The sequence below is a fragment of the Pipistrellus hanaki genome (genome assembly GCF_964339955.1).
Source record: "Pipistrellus hanaki genome assembly, chromosome: 14".
In the NCBI taxonomy this organism is placed as follows: Eukaryota; Metazoa; Chordata; class Mammalia; order Chiroptera; family Vespertilionidae; genus Pipistrellus; species Pipistrellus hanaki.
Genome location: NC_140516.1, coordinates 50,589,574 through 50,610,511, shown reverse-complemented (window position 1 = coordinate 50,610,511; position 20,938 = coordinate 50,589,574). Strand labels below are relative to the sequence as shown.

The following is a 20,938-nucleotide window of genomic DNA, read 5'->3' as shown; positions in this document are numbered from 1 at the left end:
GAAACATCAATGATGAGAGAATCATTGATCAGCTGCTTCCTGCACGGCCCCTACTGGGGATTGAGCCCACAACCCAGACATGTGTCCTGACCGGGAATTAAACCCAGGACTCTTCAGTACGCAAGAAGATGCTCTATCCAAAGAGCCAAATCAGCCAGGGCTCCCCGCTTTTTTATTTCAGAGGAAGGACGATGGAGAGGACAATAAGAATCCTCGATCAACTCCCTCCTAAATGCCCCCCGACTGGGGACCAAGCCCACAACCTGGGCATGTGTCCTGACTGGGAAGCGAACTGTGACCTCCTAATTCATAGGTCAATGCTCAACCACTGAGCCACACCAGCCAGGCATGTTTTAATTTATCTTAATCCAAAACTGGGTTTACTTGTTATTCAATGACTAAGTTATTATTTGTATTAATAGTAGAAAGGTCTATTTGCAAAAGCTTAATTATAATACTATTACCCTACCTGAAAAATATATATATACACATACATATACACACTTTAAGGAAACTGTCCACCAGAAGAGCAGTGTCATGTAATGGGAAAAGCCTCTAGAAAACCTCGTCTCCACCCCATTATGGAAACATTCTCAGCGCTTCACCAATAGCTTAGTGATGCCATCAGTGACAGGGACAAGAGCACCTGCCTATCAAGGGCCAAAGTGCCTGACAGATGGTTCAGATGGCAATGGGGGTCACTAGCTCTTTAAGAGGTGTTAATTCTATGGACACTGCCCTTTCCCAGAGGTGCTGAGTGCAAAACCAATGTCATGACACAGAGAAGCCCATCCCTGTTTCCCAGGAAAGACACACTTGCTGACTGAATGGGACCTTAGAGACTCTAGAGGGTACATGCCAAAGTATTCTGATGCCACCCAGCCAGCTGTGTGCCAATGAGAGGGCTGTGAATCATCTCCATATAAACAAACGTTTTTTAAAATGAAATTTTTACATTTATTTTAACACAACTGCATTGAATATGGAAAAGTGAAATACACAACAGCATAAACAGCATACCAGAGGCAGCCTTGGAAAAACCATGCTGAAGAGAAAATAATCAGACAACGGGACTATGCCTGGTTTAACCCTAAAGCATTCATAGTTTTCCTTTAAACTATATACAAATACAGTAATCGCTGAAGGATTTGGCAAAAATTTATTTCCTATTTCCAGTCTTTAAAGTAGACACCGATCTACTTAAAATGAAGCTGAATCTCAGAGCACGCCAAAAAAAATGAACACAAATGAGGCTAAACACAGCGATCCCGAGTGGGGATGGGGACAAGAAGGTGCTTTAGCAGGTGTCCTAGGTGCATCATCTATGTGGTCACTACAGTCACCGCCCTGCCCAGCACGCAGGCCAGTGTCTGCACTGCACAGGGCCCGGCCGGTGCCCTGGGCCCTGTCACAGCTCAACAGCTAACAGTGCAGAGTGGTCTTCCCAGACCCTGCATCCAGTCCAGGGAGCCCTACAGCGTGTGGATGTAAGGCCACATGTTCATTTGGGATAAACCATTTATGGAGTCACTTTAACAATGTTATCCATCCTTTCAAAGTAGGGAGGATTTTAACTGAATTAAGGTTACAGATAATTTTATTAAAATACTACATCATGACTAGCATGGTAAAATTATTTATACTCATATTTATAATATCAAAGAAAAGTTACCACCACATTATTCCAGTAGTATTAGTGTGACATGCTCATTGATTGATCCCACAGGTACGGCTGGTTCTAGGTTAGCGTGGTTTCAGTGTCTATTCTTCATCTCACTAAATCAGGCACCCAGCATTTACAGGACAAATCAACACAGTGGCAGCCACCAAGGCCCCGGACAGCGCCTCAGTGAGCCACGCCGCAAGCTCCGGTACGAATCCCGCTCCCTGTGAAAAGCCGATTCCGATTCCTCATCAGAAGGTGCTGGTGGAGGTGGTCAGACGCCGCCCGATGTAGATCCTGAGCAGAAAAGTAGAGCTGAGCGCGAGCCCAGGATCCACGGCCGGGCAGCCGTGAGCCTTCCCCATGCCAGCTCAGACTGGCTGCACGGTTACCTAGTGTTCCCACCACTGTGCATCCTGCAGTCCTCAACACCCCCACGAAGGAGGCACTTCCCAACATGCATGAGCACATGGGATGCAACAGCCTGCTGGACGATCATTGCACATGACACTGACTACCAACCTCACAGGCCATGGCGGACGAGGGTGTGACTCCAGGAAAGGGGGGTGGAAATGGAGGAGCCTAGCAGGCACAACAAATAGTATTCAAGGCAGCTATCAGGTGGGAAATGGCTGCAGACACCACCCTGTAGGCCCTGCCCCCTCGGAATCTAGTTGCTAGTTCTGGAGAAAGCTCCAGAAATCACTGCATCTACACACCAAGGCGAGTGTGACCTGAAAAGCATTGGACATAATAAATCTGGACACGCCGACATCGAGGAGCCCACGTGGGAAGCCATTCTCATAGGCAGAACTGTGGTCTCCCTCTGCCTCAGACTCAAGCCCTCACGCCATGTGGCACCAGCCTACATCAGCTGTCTTGCCCCCCCCCTCCCCCCCAGTCTGTCCAGTGAGCTGCAGCCATAGAGCACTGGCACCCAGCAGGACAAGTGAGGCCACCACACCATGCAGGCTGGGGTGAGCCAGAGGGAAGAGCAGCCCCGACTCCCCAGATTCGTGCCTCAACACTGTCTGGGTCAAAGGTCCTTAGGATCTGTAGCCGAACTGTGTGTTTTCTGCATCATTAGTGCAAGAAGCCAGAGAATGAGCGCCTGTGTCCCTGCTGAGGGGACTGCAGGAGTTGCAAGTGACAGGCTCTCTGCAGCAGAAAGGTGTGCAGTGTGCACACAGCGGGCCTAGAGGCGGGGCGGTCATCTGCGCCCGCACACAGACAGCACGGCTGAGGCAGCCAGCACGAGTCCCGCTTATGTGCCCTCGCCTGTGCTGGCAGCGTCAGTGCCAGGCTGGCCTGAGGGGTAGGGGGCGGGGCTCCCAGGGTCACGGTCATGTTTGTTTCCTGACCTAGACAATGATCACATGGACATGTTTGCTTACATAGTTACATAAGCTGTGACTTATGGCCTATTATTTTAGCAAAATGCTTAAAAGGAAGTCTCTGAGACCTAGAACTGTCCAGCAGGCCATGCAAGATCACTTACCCTAGTCCAATGGCCAGCAGGTGTGAGAGCAGCAGAGACGGAAGGAAGACTTTGAGAAACTCAGCCGAAAAGACACCCCCCTTCTTCATGACGCTGGTGTTCCTCATGCTGAGGGTGGCCGTGCGCTTCGGGTGCCTGAACAGGAACTCCCTGCAGAGGGAAGAGCTGTGAGCTCGCTGGCAGCTCCACCTCAGAGCTACCCAGTTTCCCCGAAAATAAGACAGTGTCTTATATTTTTTCTCCCAAAGTTGCGCTAGGTCTTATTTTCAGGGGATGTCTTTTCTTTCCATGCACTAGGTCTTATTTTCAGAGGATGTCTTATTTTTGGGAAACACGGTAGTTCACAACGCTCCAAATACTCACTTAGGGGGGATGTTTTCCGGCCGGCTGGACCAGTCCCATATCCAGTCTGAGTTTTTCTTTAGGATGCTTTCCACTTCTTTCCTCCTCTCTATGTAATCTTCTTCCGACTAAGAGAAAGTGAACGTTAAAACCGAGGAACCACGCCCCCGACCCAGCATCAGACCAGAGGCTCATCTCGGAGCCGGGTCCATGGGCGGAGGGTGGGCTGTGGGGCTGCATCTCCTGCTCTTCCCCCTTCACGGACGGACACTGTTGCCAAAGCCCCAACTGTGAGATCTAGTGGCAGGAAGAGCAGCAAACACTGTCCCAAGGAAGCCACATGGAGGGAGGACAGAGGCGCCACAAAGACACTGAGGGCGAGCTGGCACAACAAGGAAATGAAAACTGCCAACACTGGAGCAAATGGTGTTGAGAAAGCTGCTCTCGCGTGAAATGGCAGGGAAAGCCAAGCTCCTAGACTGATCCAGCTATAATACATTGGTAAAATGGTGCGACAATCCACCAAGAAGGGGACTTTAACAAGTAGGACTATAGGTGCTTTGTTTAAAAATTCTGTATCTGAGCATAAAATTCGTTTTTAGAATCAGAAAGAAAAAAAAAACAAAAACCACTTAACATTTTAAAATTCCTCCAAACAGACATCTGGGCACCCCAGCGGCGAGTGGACCCCAGTGTCTGGGGCAGGAACTTCTGAGGGTCCTGAAAGCCTCTGGTCTAGACAAAGCTGGGGAATGAGGGTTCCTCCTGTCCTTCTGAGACCATCCGGGGACAGGCATTTTCTGAGTGCCAAGCTGAGCGAAGGAGGGCTGGCCTTCGCCACTGACGCACATCTGCTAGGGCCACCACCCTGTACTCACTGCAGAGCTCAGTGCCTAACATGTTAGAACAGGGACCTCGGGCTGAAATGACCAGCCTAGTTAGCTCCTAACTAAACCGCCCACCAGTTAGCATGGCCTGAGATAGTTTCTGGAAGCGACTGAAATGCTTGATAAGAAAGGCCCATCAGCATTCCGACCACAATGGTAGAGCTGCTTGGGTGGCTTGTAGTGAATGCCAGCACTCCCACGGACATCAAAACCCATTCACAGCCCAATCTAAGGTCAAGATGACCGTGACTACCCACTAATGACCCAGATCCCTTCCCACAGGCCATCACACCCTCTCCAGGCCACAGGTATATGGGACAGAGGGCCCCACCCTATGTCCTACCAAGCCCATAACCAGTCGGCTCAGTGTGAGTCCTGTGTAGAGATGCCCTCACCCCACACGTCCCCCAAAAAAGGCGAGAAACACCCTCAGAGCCAGACGTTCCCAGTGCCGACTGACCACAGGAGCGGATCGCATACGCACCACCCGGCCTACCTGGGAGCTGTTCTTTTCTCCGATGCTATGGCTGTCTGTCTCAGAGGCTCGGGTCGTGTCCTGCGGGGTCTGTGAGCGGGGCGGGCTAGGGGAAAACAGGACATGTTAGCATTCCCTGCATCAGAGGCAAAGCCCTGCGGACCGGGGACTGTCAGTGAGGAGCAGCTTCCCTTCCACTGGCACAAGGCCAGGGCCAGACCCCCCTCCCACCTTCGGCTGAGCTCAACAAGCGTCCACAGCCAGCCCCAGGGGACACGGCACAGCCTGAGGGTGGGGCTTCATCACCCACCAGCTTAGTGGTCTGTTACACAATCAATCCTGTGAGCACTGGCCTCTGACCTCGGACTCAGCCATGCGGCCTGAGTCACTGGCCGTGCCGAGGACAGCTGCTCGTGACAGCCATTGGAGGCGAGGGGCAGAAGCAGGGGAGGGCACAGGACAGTGTCCGCCCCCTGCTGCATCGTGGTCCCTCCTTCCACCAGAGGACAAGGGGCCGCTGTCTAAGCCTGCTCGCCCTCGCACAGCAGCGCCCCAGCACAGCAGCACTGTGCATGCCTGTGTCTGCGCCCACCTGTCACAGTGAGAACTCTTGGAGCTGCTCCGTCCAGACTCATGCTGGGCATCCAGCAGGATTTTCTCCATGTCACCATTATAAATAGAAACTGAGGCTGGCACGCTGCCGCCGTTCCCGTTACTGCTGAAGTGCAGTTCCACCCAGGAGCCTGTGGGGACACAACAAGGACAGTTAGAATTTCCACCCGTGACAACCAGAGGGCTGGGACGCACAGGATGGCCTGAGCCACTCCCATTCCCGGCTCTTGCAGCACAGCAGCTGGTCCCCCGTCACCCTCCTGAGGAGCGGACGTGTGTCTGCAGCAGCAGAGTCCAAATGACCAGAGAGCTTTCTTAAGAAAAAGGTGCCGCCGACGCCGGGACCGGTTTGGCTTGGTGGTAGAGCGTCGGTCTGCGGACTGAAAGGTCCCGGGTTCGATTCCGGTCAAGGGCATGTAGGTTGGTTGCGGGCACATCCCCGGTAGGGGGTGTGCAAGAGGCAGCTGGTCGATGTTTCTCATCGACGTTTCTAGCTCTCTATCTCTCTCCCTTCCTCTCTGTAAAAAATCAATAAAACATTTTTTTTTTAAATAATAAAAAAAAGAAGAAAAAAAAAAAGAAAGAAAAAGGTGCCAACAAAAGCCGAGTTTTAAATGGTAAGGTAAGAAAAAACTACCTCTTTTCAAGATTCCCACACACCGGCGGCACATTCTCACCCTAAGGGCCCGAGTATTATACTTGCTGCTCCGTCTTTATTTACATCACGAGCAAGAGGAATACACCCTGGACACAACAACGGTCATTTCTGCCTGAACTTGACTAAGCAGAGGGTCCCATTCGGCTGTAGCTAAGACAGCCACCGTGTGAGGCTGGGAGGGCCGGGACCAAGATCAAATCCTGGGGTTTGCCCTTGAGGGGCCACCAAGTGTGCCTGGCTTCATCCTGTGGTGGCTGCATCCAGAACCCCACCGCATGGCCACACCATCATCTGGCCACTATGACACGTGGGCCTGTGTCCGTGTGGGCATCTCTGAGTGCCACTTCACAAACATCCCTCCAGACTTTGTGGTGCCCACGTGCTCTCGTCTCTGCTGGAGACACACCCAGGCGTGGATTACTGGGCTGAAAGGTGGCAACCTGTGTTCACCGTTACCAGAACCGTCATGCCCCACCAGCAGCCAATGCGGCCGTCCCAGCATGATCAGCGGCCACCTCAGACCCAGCCTCACCGTCTTCACACTCAGGCACCGGGAGAGGGGAGTGTCCTGTGCGGATTAATTTCATTTCTCTGATTTGCAACCAAGTTGAGCATGTTTCCATGCTTACTGGCCATTTGGGTAGCATCTTTTTAATTAGTTGTTCAAAACTCTTTTCTATTGAGTTTTCCCTCTTTCTGTCTGCAGCAGCTCAATATTCAAGATAACAGCCTTTCTCCATCTTGAATGTGTTGCAAGTAACTTGCACTGTTTGTCTTTTCACTCTGCATCTTCTAATGAACATAAACTCTTGATTTTAATTGTCACATTTTCGACCTTCTAATCCGAGGTCATGCAGGCAGTCTACTGTATTATTTTCAAGAGGCTGCACTGTTCTGGCGCTCTCTCAGACCAGGGTCAGTGAGCTGAAGCCATCTGTGAGTGTGATCTGACCCCGTAAGTTCGTTCCGTTGGCTGACAAGGCGGCCTCTGCTCGGAAAGCCGGGCAGGGCACGGCCCAGACGGTTCTCCATTTTGTGCCCTAAGTCTGTGTATCTCCACACCTGTGTGTTCCTAGATCACTGCGGTGGCACAGGGACGGAGGGAAGGCAGAGGGAAGGCAGGGTGAACAGAGTGAAAAATCCATGTTCTAGGGAAACTCGGCCGACTAATCATATTACAGTACTCATCTCCCCAAGGGGAGGGGCTGAGCAGCTGATCCTAACCCACAGGGCCGCAAGCCAGCCACTCCTGCCTTTCCCACCGGAGCGGCACCGCCTTCGGAGCGCCCACTAACCCTCCACAGCCTCTGGCATACTAGAGAAAGCCCTCCCAGGACACCAGCCTCCCCCTGCACTCACAAAACGGCCCCTCAGATTCTCAAACCAGCGCACTCCTTCACTAGCCTCTCTCCATGCCTGTCGTGGGCACAGCGGCAGGCCAGGTCCGTCTTGGAGCCCAGGCCACTCGGCATCTGCTCTGAGCAGTACAGTGACTTCAGAGACCGCTGTGTCTTCACCACGGCTGCCGCCGTCTTCCGGGGGTTCTGGTGCACCGCACTCCATGCAGCACTGTAAACACTCCAGCCCCCGTCCTCCCCTGGGACTCAAGGTGATCCTCGGCCAACTAGCACGCCAGCTCTGGCCGGCGGCACGGAACAGAACCACAAGCCCTGTGCTGGGCACAGGTCCATTATCTTAGGTTCAACGGGTTAGTCGGGTTCTGGGCCTGGCTTAATGTACTAGATGGGCTCACTACGGTATCTGATGTAAAGTCTTCAGATACCTGTGTGGGGTTTCCACACCAATAATCAATTCTCCGACACCAACTGGCTGTAACAGTTCACGTCAGTGCCGCCCCGCTGCCAGCAGTCGTGGTCAGGTCCCACAAGGTAAAAGCTTCGTCCCATGGGACTGCCCCCACATCAGACACCAGTCACAAGGGGATGCCAAGCCCCCACACTCCTGCCTGGCAGACCACAAACTCTAGGTTCCTACAATACCCACCTCCACACACACACACTCTCAATAGAACCACCACCAGAACTTCACTGCCGTTCATCCATTTACTAGACGGGACACAACTGAGGAGCAGCCAACTGGAGGAGACGCCAATCCCAGTGCACCACCCTCTCAGCTCAGAGGTTTCATAAACCAAGCTCTAGCCCTAGCCAGTTTTGCTCAGTGGTTAGAGCATGGGCACTGGGACTGAAGGGTCCTGGGTTTGATTACAGTCAAAGCCATGTACTTTGGTTGCAGGCTCAATCCCTGGCCCTGTGTGTGAGGCAACCAATTGATGTCTCTCTCACATGGATGTTTCTCTCCATCTGTCTTTCCCCCTTTCTTCCCCTTCCCCTAAAATGGAAAAAAATATCCTCGGGTGAGAATGAGCAAAATCCAATCTCCAGTCCCTCCCCTCCTGGACTCCTCCGTCTGATCACTGAGTTGGTCTTTCCACCTGCATCCTGAGGCTACCCAGGGCCTCACGGTCACCTCAAGAGCAGACTCCTGTGTTCCACAGGGCTCCATACAAGAGGGGTGGTTGACAAATAGCAAAGACAATCCTATCTTTCAAGAACCCCCAAGGGTTTAGAGCTCTGTGCCAGGAAACAGAGAAACACTAAACAAAAAATTTTAAGTGGGGAATAATTGACATATGACATATAAGTTTCAGGTGTCCATATATTATACTTCAAGGGCCAACTCAGGGCTCCATGGAAACAAGTATATGCTTTGTAGAATCATCTCATAAAAAGTCCTAAGCATCCTTGAGAAAGTAAAAACCCCATTCTGGACTGTATGTAACAAAAGCTTTGGGTCTGAAAGATGTATATTCCAAGGAATGATTTAGTGAAGGGCAAGCTGTATTACTGACTTTAAACAACTGGAAAATTGAGAGCAAGTATGATATGAACGGACTTACATTTTGCAAGAAAGATAGGGTTACAGTTGCTTCATGACCTTAGAAAATTTCCTCAGAGCTGAAAAAAATCTGCCAAATAACCGGCTCATACTGAGGCCTGGGAAGAAACAGGTGCTGCTGCTGATCAGGCGAGCCCTCACTCCGAGCTGCGCGCCACACCTGCTCGGATTTTACGATAACGCCAACCTGAACAAGGTTGCCGAGATTAAGTGTCCACCAGCTCCAGCCCTTTCCGGACAGACCCGAGGGGATGGAGCCCCACGAGGCCACCCCACACTCTGGCCCCAGGCAGCAGGTCCCCCCAGTGCCCAGAGCATCACCGGTGGTGTCCACTGCTCCCAGAGGCCAGCGCACTGCACTCCCCAAGTTCTGATTTGCAGGGCTGGGCAGCACCTGGCAAACACAGTACTTTGAAAAGGCTACACTGAGAGGCAGGGCTGAAAATGGCTGGCTAGAGGGAATGACAAGTAGCCAAATAACTTTCTATAACAGAGGGAGTTTGGCCGAAACTGGTTTGGCTCAATGGATAGAGCGTCGGTCTTCGGACTGAGGGGTCCCGGGTTCGATTCTGGTGAAGGGCACATACCTTGGTTGCAGTCACATCCCCAGTAGGGGGTGTGCAAGAGGCAGCTGATAGATGATTCTCTCTCATCGATGTTTCTCTATCCCTCTCTCTTAAAATGTATTGAAAAGAAAAGAACAGAGGGAGTTTGGAGGAGGCCTGGCAGCCCAGCGGGAAAGCCTGGGCCGGGCACTGAGGAGAGAAAGGGGGTCAGCCACCCTAGTCCCAGGGCTTCTTCCCGGGGAGAGGTGGGAGGGGAACAAGACTTGGCTGAACGGCGATTCCCCAAACAGTGAAATAAAGCGATTCTGAACATAAGCCATCTGTTTTTTAACTGTTGTCAGTTGCCCACTGGGCTTGATGACTGTGACCATCTGTGAAATGTAGCCATTGGGCTAGGACTTAGACGTCTGAAACCCCTATATGCTCTCAAACTGCATGGTCCTAAGTCCCCCCAGATAAGCCATTAGGTCTCTCCATACACTCTGTCCGCGGTGAGCGCCTCTGGAGCGGGGCTGTCCCCCAGGGAAGGCTGGGCACCTCCTGCAGGATGCGCTCAGGCGAAGAGGGGCCTCCTGGGAAGGAAGCCAAGCGCCTCCCCGCCCCCGCCCTGGGTAAACATCGGACAGAACGCTTAGCAGCTGTGGATCTACTGACCAAAAGGCAGGCGAACACCCTGCAAGTCAACAATTCTACCTAGAACGGGCCAGAGGGTGAGGGGGAAACATTCGGTCCCGCCAATCCAAGGAAAGCGGCAGTGCTGCTGCGGGTTTGGCTACTCGGCCCTCCCTCGTCAGACGTAAACAAGAGGGAACCAAATCAGAGCGGAGCACAGGCCAGGAATCCTCGGTTCGCATTTCCAGGGCAGCTGCCCTGCCCCAGGGCTCCTCCCACAGGCCCAGTGGCGTGTGCCCCGCCGCACGTACACAGGAGCAAACGGCCCGAAGAGCCTTACCATGAGTTTCCACTCCCCGTGCAACCGCCTTTTTATAGAATAAGCGAAACAGAAAAGCCCATCTTTTCATTCCTGAGCTGGCGTTTGCATTGCCCGTGACTCAGCAGTTCCGTGCCAATCAGGGGAGGGGACCTGAGCCCCCGGAGGACTCGGAAGCTTCCAAACTCCATCTGAACCAGTAAGGAAGATGGTCAGCAAGGAAGCAGGGTGATAATTAGAAAAGGGATGGTTGTAGCGCAAAGAAAGGGTTTATGGTTTGCAAAACACCCATTGAGTCTTGTGTGAAGAAAGACAGCAAAGCTTTAATCCCTGAATCTAGTTCCAACAAAATAATTAGGCAATTTCAAAATCTACGATTACAGGATTTTTTAAACTGGGTGTAGTTTTTAAGAATATGTTCTATACAATGTATTGGGCTAATTAAATAAAGCTCACTAACTTTACCTGAATAATGAACGATTTTAATATTCGTTCTGGAAGGTCTGAACAGTCCCCCTAAGCGTATTTCCATGCTCGTTTTGCTTAGTAAACTCTTGCTTCAGAGAACACGAAGGTCGACGGCCACCGAACCCTCCCTCCTGCTCCCGGCCTGGATCACTGGGTGGGCCCGCAGGGGCCAGGCGGGGGCCGGTCCTCCTGCCGCTTTTCCGAAGCCACCAACCAACTCTGAGCTTTGCTTTGGGATGCCTTTCCCGTGCAGGCGGGACATGAACTTGGAAAAGCCTGTTCACTGCCTATACCGTTTTCTTACCCGCTGCCCACCTCTTACCCGAGGAGAGCAGCCAAAGGGCTGGTGCCCGCGGCTCTTCCCTTCTCCCCCGGCGAGTCCTCCCGCCAGAGGGACGGCCCCGCCGCCCGAGGCGCACAGCCCAAGCCCCGGCCACTGCGCTGGCCAACGCCGGTCTGAACTAACCGCACGAACGGGCACGCGGTCCTCGGGGAGCCGTGGCATCGCCACTGGCCCTTCGCTGCAGAACTCAGGCTTGTTGGGGAGCCCGATCCGTGCCCAGGCCCCCCACCATCACCGCCGGAGGGCTACCCCCGCGCGGGCGGGGCGTCCCGGAGCCCCAGCCCGGCGTCCCGGAGCCCCGCCTCGGTGAGCGGCCCGAGCCCGAGCCCGCGGCGCCGCCCCCCGCCCCGCGCCCGGGAGGCCTCCCGCCCAGCCTCCCGCCCCCCGGCGGCGGCTCACCCTGCAGGCTCTCCTCCTGCAGTCCGGGCGTCGCGCTCCCGCTCTGCGACATGGCGCCGGAGGGGGGGCGCTGCGGCCGGCGGGTGCGGCCGGGCTGGGTTGGGTGTCAGGCGCTCAGGAGCGGGCGGCGGGAGCAGGAACGCGAACTCGGGGAACCGGAGGCCGAGCGACGTCAGCCCGAGACCCCGACTGACTGCCGCGCGCCGCCCGACGCAGGGCAGATAAGCGGCGGATGAGCGACGGCGGCGCCCATTGGCCGAGGGGGAGGCGTGCGTGTGCGCGAGGGCGGGGCAAGCGCGGGGCGCGTGCGGCGCGTGCAGCGCGTGCGCGCGTTGGGTCAGTCTGAGGCTCGGCTGAGGTTGGGAGCGCGCTTGCGCGGTTGGGATGTTGGCAAGGAGACACGAGTTGGTTGGGCGGGGTCTGAAGATCCGGGCTCTGTGCGCAGGTGCGGGGCGGGGGGGTCTCGTAGAGTGAGAGGCGGGCCCAGAGCGTGGGCGGGGCTACTCCGCTGGGGTCCCAGGGCAGATGGAGCGGGTGGTGAGCATCCGTCCTACAGGTGGACCTACGCGAAGTGCAGGTGCACAAGACAACAAGGACACGGAGGCCCGCAGGGCCATCTGTGATGTTGCCTGAGGGTACTGTTCTCCCTGAAGCATCAGGCGATGAAGGAAAGGAGAAATCGAGGACCAGGGTTTGCTGGTGGCCGGTTGTGGAACCAAACCAGGCTAGGCCATCTGTAAAGACAAGTGCGACACACCCGGTGGCCACCAGCTCCGGGAGGCCAGCCCCTCTGCAGTGACCAGCCAGGAGGCAGCCTGCTCTAAGTCAGACTTGCAGAAAGTGTGTGGACTACAGGGGCCACGGCTTGCCTGGTGGCTTTGCAAACTCAGAAACCTAAAGTGACCACAAAGGATGGCCTTAAATTAAAACTGTTTAGCCCTAACTGGTTTGGCTCAGTGGATAGAGCGTCGGCCTGTGGACTGAAGGATCCCAGGTTCGGATTCTGGTCAAGGGTATGTGCCTTGGTTGCAGGCACATCCCCAGTGGGATCAATGTTTCTCTCATCGATGTTTCTAACTATCTCTCTCCCTTCCTCTCTGTAAAAAATCAATAAAATACATTTTTTTAAAAAAAACTTTTTAACTAAAAGCAGTTTATGGCAGGTCCTAGGCTAAAATCTTCCCTGGCAAAAGTCGATCTTGACCTTCACTGAGGCTGCCTATTGTCTTTTGCATCTAACAAAGCAGATCTTTGGAATGGCAGGGTAACTCCCCTTTTTCCAGACCCCTCAGGGCACCTGGGCAGAGACCATAAATCCTCTCATTGGTATGTTAATTGTAAAAGATTCTATGTCTATTTTGAGGGCCAGAAATATAATATTGGGGACTAGCTATTAATTATGTTAACCTTAAAAAAACATTGATTCAAAACCGGTTTGGCTCAGTGGATAGTCAGCCTTCGGACTGAAAGGTCCCAGGTTCCATTCCGGTCACAAGGGCATGTACCTTGGTTGCAGACGTCGATGTTTCTAGATCTCTGTCCCTCTCTTCCTCTCTGTAAAAAATCAATAAAATATATTTTTTTAAAAAATACTGAAACCTATAAAGTATTTTTGTGAGTTTATTTGCGTCAAACTGTCGACTTTTGCCGGGAAGCAGACCCTCAATGAATTGAGATAATGCTCCAGAGAATGGCGGGTTACATCTGTATTTATCCATTGCAATAATGGTTTATATGAAATGCATTGGTGATAGACTAGAGAGGAAGGAGAAAGCAAACTGGAGAAATCCCTGGGGCTGGATAAAAAGTAAAATGAGGGACACATACTTAGGTGGGTGCAGGAACAATTAACATGATAATGAAGGAATTTGTGGTATCTGTCCAGGCTCCCAGTGTCCTTGGTGTCTGGTGAACTAGCACTTCCCGTAGGTTGTGCCCCAAGGGGTCCAGAAAAAGGGAACTTACAAGTTACCCAGAAGTCTCAAAGGGTGTGTTATCACAGATACAAAAAGACAGACAGGCTCAGTTAAGGTAAAGGTTGACCTTGTCAGTGAAGATACCGGCTTAGAATATAACTACCCACTGCTTTTTGTTAGTTTCATTTCAGACCATCTTTTGTGGTTACTGTAGGTCTCTGACTTTGCAAAACCGCCATGCAGGCTTCTCCTGAGCTTGTCAGGTTAGCATGTGGCCCCTTTCGTCCACAATTATAAGAAATAAAATAAGAGATATTATTCATGCTCTGTTAACCATTACTGTTTTGTTCTGATTAAAGAAAGCACATTCTAACCTGGCTGGGACATCGGAGTAAATTCCATCCTCCTGTCCGGAAAGCTGCCGGTCACTAGGGAAAGATTTACAACTTCTTGGCAGAAACAATCTAATCATGGAGGCACCTGCTCTTTACAACCCCCAGCCCCTACTGCCTGCAATCTGGTCCCCAAGGCACCCCCCTCTGCCACCTCCACTCCTACCCCCGCCCGCATAATTTGTAATCAGTAATTATTATACCTTGGCTGCTTTCCCATGCCTGGAATTCCTACTTTCCCAGGTAATCTTTGTCCTTGTACCTGCTGCTCTCCCACACTGCCGGCATTATTGGAATAAACGCTTATCTGTTACTCAACCCCGTATCTGCTTAATTGGCTCAAGTAGTGGCAGGCAGCCCGGACCCCCTTGCTTGTTGGGTTGCACTACCATTTTACTGCTAAGTATCCTGCACCCCCCGATGTAAAAGATGGACATGTCTATCATCCTACTTACCATTCCCAGAGATTGCCCACCTGCCTTGCTTTCTGCCATCTCCCTCATCTATCCAGAGTGGGTTTCATGTCTTTTCCCTTCATTTGCGATGTATAAATAAGGTGCAAAACTGCCATTCTCTGGACTTTTATGCCAATTTGTTCATTTTGCTTCCCTGCAGCTGTTGACAATTTGGCTCAAATAAACTCACCAAAACTCTCTCAGGTGTGAAAGTTTCTTATGTTGACACGTGTCTCCTTGCAACTGGAAGGCCCACAACTCCTGTAACCAGCAGCCCCAATGGACTTCCCCATTTCTGTCTCAGCTGCCAGCCCAGGAGCCACCAGAAGCTCCAGACCCTCCAGAGAAAGCCAGAATGTCCCTGACCCATCGGGGTTCCCTGCTCCAGGCTCTGTGGGGCCCCAGCCTCCATCGGGGCGCACTGGAGCCCCCCTTTCTGTGGTTACTTTTGGTGCTCTGCTGGACCCAGCCACAGTGGGACCCCTGCTACTGCAGCTCTGATGACGCAGCCTTGCTGTCCTCATCTCAAGTCTTCCTTTTGTTAACATAAGAAACGTTCAAACCTGAAAAGAGTTTTTGTGAGTTTACTTGAGCCAAACTGTTTGACAATTGCTGGGAAGCAGAATTTCAACGCGTGGAGACATTGCTCCGGAGCATAGTGGCTTTTCGCTTAGTTTTACAAATTCCTATCAGAAGGTTACATGAAATCCACTGGTGATAGATCAGGGAGGTGGAAGAAAGCAGAGCCAGGAAATCTCTGGGATTAGATAGAAAGTGAAGTGATAGCTGAAATCGGTTTGGCTCAGTGGATAGAGCAGCCTACAGACTGAAAGGTCCCAGGTTCGATTCCGGTCAAGGGCATGTGCCTTGGTTGCGGGCATATCCCCAGTAGGGGATGTGCAAGAGGCAGCTGATCGATGATTCTCTCTCATCGATGTTTCTAACTCTCTATCCCTCTCTCTTCCTTTCTGTAAAAAATCAATAAAATATATATTTTTTTTAAAAAGTGAAACAATAGACACATGCTTCTTTTACACATCACAACTCAAAACACTAACAATAACAAGGAGGGAGCTTGTGGTTTTGCCCTGAGGGGGTCCAGAAAAAAGGCAAGTTACAAGTTACCTTGACATACCACAGATGTGCTATCTTAGCTAAAAAGACGATAGCCTAGGTAAAGATCCGAGTTGCTCTCTGCCCGGGGAAGATACTGTTCTAGGACGTGACTGCCTGTCTGCCTGTGGACATGACTGCCCACCATACCCTGCTTTGTAATGAAAGGTTTTCACTGCAGACCATCCTTTGTGGTTACTTGAGGTCTCTGGAGCTGGCAAGGCTGCCAGGCATGTGGCCGGCCGTTTCCAGTCCAGATGAGGCTGCCCTGAGAGGAGCTCTCAGCTCTCCTTCTGGAGCTGGAGGCTCTGGCCTTCCTTCCGGGGCCCTCCATGTTCATCCTCATTGACCCAATGAGACGCCACCCTTGTTGTAGCAGTGTCGGAGTGGCACAGAGGAAAACACACAGGGAGCAGCTGCCCCACAGACACGGGTGGCACTCGCAGAAAGTGTCCACAGACACGGGTGGCACTCGCAGAAAGATGCCACAGACACGGGTGGCACTCACAGAAAGTGGCCACGCCACACCGCTCCCCTCCACAGCCCTCTCAGGCTCCTCTGCCAGGGAAGCTGCCGACACCTCGTCCTCCAGCCCAGACACATGCTTCTCTGTTAGCTGGGTGCTCCCTCAGCTCTCCCCGCAGCCTTCTGTGCCTCAGGGCAGAGGGCGTGCCCATTTTTGTCAGATGTAACCCTAAATATTCATATTGTGTTATTTATTGCTAGTATTTAGAAACATAATTGATTTTTGTGTGTTGTCTCACACTGTGTTGTCTCACACTGCAACCTGCTAAGCTCATCGAAATGTGTAAACTTTATTAGTCCTCTGAGTCTCTATAGGCTATTACCCAGAAATGTTTAAGTGAAAATACTCCTTTCACAACCTGGTTTTCCCTCCCCAGGTAGAATTCTCTACATGTCTTTCCCCCTCACCCCCCCCCCAACACACACACACACACACGTTTCCTCTTAAAGCACATGTGTCAAACACAAGGCCCGCGGGCCAAATCCAGCCCGCCAGGCCTTGCAATGTGGCCCGCACCGCGCTGTCATCACTGCACTTCGCTGTCAGTTTATGACATTGTCAGTTTATGACTGTTCAGTAAACCATTCGGCCCGCGATTTAGGCTGGATTTTAGATTTTGGCCCCTTCTCTGATTGAGTTCGACACCCCTATCTTAAAGAGATACCACTGAGTCTGGCTAGTGCAGTCCATGTAAATAAGTAGAACAACAAGTCAAAGTTTCTCTCTTCTCGATTTCTCTCAAATCAATAGATAAAAATTTAAAAATAAATCAAGAAATAAAAACCTCCCTTTTTGTGCCACCCCTGGGAGTGCCTTCTGGTGTTGCATGGGTTGCACCTGGTTTATGGGTGGATTGTAAAGCCGATTCCATCTCCAAATGTACCCGGCTGGATTTGTGTGGTGACACGTTAAGGGGAGAGGTGAGCTTCTGGAGAGCCAGACCTGTTACCTGGTTGTGCGCCACAAAGTTCTGAGCCCTGGCACGTATCCCCACCTCACCCTCACCCTCACAGCCACGGGGCAGGGAGGCTGGACTGCTGGGTTTTTGTTTTTTGTTTTGTTTTGTTTTGTTTTTGTTTTTGTTTTTTACAAGCAGAGGGGACCTGTGACTCAGACAGGAAGGAGTCACCTGCCACCCACCGGACCAGCCACGGCTCAGCACGCAAAGGTGTGAAAGTCCAACAGGACTCAGTGAACCGCAAACAGCCCGGCGCTAAGCGGACAGAGAGCAAACACGAAGCTCCCACGGCCTGTGAACACATGAAAAGACGCTTAGCTGGGGGACAGGGAGTGCTCTGGGGTTGTCTAGGGGAGTCAACGGGGAAAGCATTTGGCAGGTGGGAGGCACTGGTCTGAGTGGGCAGCGGTGGCCGCAGCGGCCGCAGTCACAATGCCAGATGGGTTGCAGGTGGGAGAGGCCCAGCATTTCCAGAGCCTCCAGGGCTGGCAGAGGCAGCCCCAGGGGGCAGTCCCCGTGGATCACCTCCCACCCAGGGGTGCATGGGCCCCTGAGACCCTCCCCCGAATGGCCTCCGGAGGTCAGGGCTGTGTGTGGGCAGGGGAGCCAGGCAGCCAGCCCCTCGGTCACAGGCAGCTTTCCTGGGAGCAGCCCCGGGATGGAGTGGGGTGGAGGGTCCCACTGGCCAGGGCACAGTCACTGCAGAGACCTGTGCGCAAAAGGAGGACATCTCCTCTGATCTACAAGGGACTGGAAACGTCTGCGTGGCTTCCGCCGCCTTCCCCTTCCCCCATTGCCCTAGGAGAAAGGAAAAATCGGCTGTTTTGTTTCCCTGGCGACCCAAAGGCTGTGTGGGTGGGTGGGGACATTATTCAAATGACCAGGACGCCTCTGGATGCCGGCCAGCCCGGCGTGCGGGGCGGCCCGCGGGGGACTGTTTTCCCTTCCCAGGACTCCGCGTCCCGGCCGCGCCCGCCCGAGGGCCGGGCGATCGTGCCGTCCTGTTTCCCTTTCCCTTCCAGACACACGGCGACTTTTCCACGAATTCCCAGCCGTGTCCGTACCGGGCCGGCTATTTTTAGCCGCATGACGAAACAGCCGGATTGTCAACAAAGGGCTGCAGGCCTGCGGCGGGCCGGGTGCGCGCCCCTCCGGGGAGGCGCAGGGCCTCTCCGGGGGAAAGGGTGTCTGGCCGCCGGCCCGCGCGGGTCTGCGATGCCCGGGGCCCGGGGGCCACGCTTGTTTGTCCTCCCCTGTGAGGCAACAGCCCAGCTGCTCGGGAGGGGAACGGCCTGTGTGTTCTGGCGGCCCGGGGAATGGGAACACACGCGGGGCAAACAGCGTCATGCGCCCGGCCACGTGGTGCGGCCGGCGGGCTGCGGGGAGGCGGGGAGGGACGCGGGTCTGGACCGGCGGCTCAGAGGCTCCCGGAGCAGCTGGGCCCCTGGGAGAGGCGGTGGGGGCTGGGGAGGCCTGGGAGGCTGAGCCGGTTCTCCAATGCCCTGCGCTGGCTCCCGGCGGCTCCCAGGCGCTGGCCTCCTGCAGCCAAGCAGCTCCAGCAGGGGCAGGGGGCGGGGGGTTGCGGGGGAAGAGATTGGGGGAGAGAGAAGGAACTGTGGTTAGCAGGTGCGGGTGGTATTAAGCCAGGACAAGTGGAATGGGGAAACTGAGACATATATTAAACAGCCAAGCAGTTTACAGTCATCTAGTAGTCAACTGCAAAGTCCTATCTGCCCTAACCGAGGGCATTTAATATGACATGGTTGAAGGGGGGAGGAAGTGTCAGTGGAGAAAAAAGGGGGACACCTGTAATACTTTCCACAATAAAGATACATTTTTTAAAATATATATTTTATTGATTTTTTACAGAGAGGAAGAGAGAGGGATAGAGAGTCAGAAACAAAGATGAGAGAGAATCATCGTTCAGCTGCCTCTTGCACACCCCCCCACTGGGGATGTGCCTGCAACTAAGGTACATGCCCTTGACCGGAATCGAACCTGAGAACTTTCAGTCTGCAGACCAACGCTCTATCTACTGAGCCAAACTGGTTTCGGCAAGATACATTAAAAAAAAAAAAAAAAAAAAGAGTAAATGGTGATAAGGTGATTAGTAAACACAAGACTCTGGTGTTTTAATCCTCACCCCAGGATATTTTTTCTATTGGTTCCTAGAGAAAGTGGAAGGAAGAGGGTAAGGAGAGATGAAAAGGAGGGAGGAGGGGGACAGAGACAAACATCGATGTGAGAGCACAACCGAGGTTTGTCCCCTTCATGGGACTTGAACCTGTGACCCTTTGGTCCCTGGGCCAACACTCTAATCACCGAACCAAACCAGCCAGGGCTTCCTTTCCACCAGCTGTTTCCAAACCAGTGGTGTAGCCAAGGTCCCACCCCAGACTGTGGGTTCTGGGGGACGGGGATGTTTTAAATTTTTTAAATATGTTTTTATTGATTTGAGAGAGAGAGTGAAACATCAATGAGAGAGAGAGAGAGAGAAACATCAATTGGCTTCCTTTCATATGCACTGGTGACCCTTCCGTGCCCAGGACAACACTCAACTAACTGAGCCACACTGAGCCACACGAGCCAGGTCCACATTTTATCTTTTTTTTTTTCTTTTTTCTTTTTTTTAAATTTATTTTATTGATTTTTTACAGAGAGGGATAGAGAGTTAGAAACATCGATGAAAGAGAATCATCGATCAGCTGCCTCCTGCACACCCCCTACTGGGGATATGCCTGCAACCAAGGCACATGCCCTTGACCGGAATCGAACCTGGGACCTTTCAGTCCGCAGGCCAACGCTCTATCCACTGAGCCAAACCAGTTCGGCAGGACTCCACATTTTAAATACAGTTCTCAGAGATTCTGGAAGCTGCCCCACGATTTTGCGTCATAATCCATCTTTCTGCGTCCCGCTCCCTTGGATTAACTCTGCTTTTCTTGGTGAAGGGATCCCCAAGGTCTCCTAGCATGTGGCATGTCACTAGGGAGTGACGAGGGCACGGCAGGCCACGATGTCACCAGGGGGCATGTGAGACGTGCAGAGGTCACGGGAGCACAAAGCAGCAGTGCTGGTAGCCCACAGAACACATCAGCAACAGCCATGTCATGTCATAGGGCCAAGGCTTGACGGCACGCAGGTGACCTCCGTGTCAGAGCCGAAGGGAGATGTCCCCTGAGTCTCTTGGCAGCGCAGGGGAGGCCGAGTTCTGAGAGGACCTTTGACGTCTCTTCTCTGCCTCTTCCCGTCCCCAGGCCTCCTGTGTGGCCTCTTGGCTGTTGAGGAACCGGCCACGTGTGGGGCATGAGTGATGAGCCACTCATCGCCCTTCTGTCCCATTCATTCCAATGTGGTTCAAGGGCTGTCCTCAGGTCTGCTGGTGAGACAGGGACACTTCCTCTCTCCAAGATCAGGGCTCCAGTGACTAGCTCGCCACCTCCCCCTGCTGTCCCAGATGCAGAAACATGAAAGTGCCCCAAATAGCCGGGACCGGTTTGGCTCAATGGATAGAGCGTTGGCTTGGGGACTGAAGGGCCCCGGGTTCGATTCTGGTCAAGGACATGTACCTTGGTTGTGGGCATATCCCCGGTGGGGGGTGTGCAGGAGGCAGCTGATCGATGACTCTCTCTCATTGATGTTTCTAACTCTCTGTCTCTCTCCCTTCCTCTCTGTACAAAAATCAATAAAATATATTAAAAAAAAAAAAAAGTGCCCCAAATAGAAAGCTGTGTGCAAGAATGGCGATGGCCATGACAGACCCAAACTGGAAAGAGCTTAGGTAGCCCTCAACGTGAGAATGCAGAAACAAGCCGTG

General features: G+C 52.9%; 1 protein-coding gene across 1 annotated transcript; it reads right to left on the bottom strand.

Moving 5' to 3' along the window:
• Positions 1-933: 933 nt before the first annotated feature.
• Positions 934-12,128, bottom strand: BNIP3 (BCL2 interacting protein 3). The gene is made up of 6 exons (XM_084904626.1): positions 11,762-12,128; positions 5,458-5,608; positions 4,887-4,971; positions 3,525-3,631; positions 3,162-3,311; positions 934-1,960 (listed from the first exon to the last, which is right to left on the bottom strand). Exons 1-6 carry the CDS (start codon positions 11,811-11,813, stop codon positions 1,915-1,917), a joined length of 591 nt encoding a protein of 196 aa, XP_084760752.1. The 5' UTR covers positions 11,814-12,128; the 3' UTR covers positions 934-1,914.
• Positions 12,129-20,938: the final 8,810 nt, after the last annotated feature.

What these genes read in the sequence shown, in the direction of transcription:
- BNIP3 (XM_084904626.1), bottom strand. Translation starts at nt 11,813, where the DNA reads ATGTCGCAGAGCGGGAGCGCGACGCCCGGACTGCAGGAGGAGAGCCTG. An exon ending in GCAGGAGGAGAGCCTGCAGG is followed by an intron (nt 5,609 to 11,761) that starts GTGAGCCGCCGC and finishes GTGTCCCCACAG; the next exon opens with GCTCCTGGGTGGAACTGCAC. An exon ending in GAGAAAAGAACAGCTCCCAG is followed by an intron (nt 3,632 to 4,886) that starts GTAGGCCGGGTG and finishes ACTTTCTCTTAG; the next exon opens with TCGGAAGAAGATTACATAGA.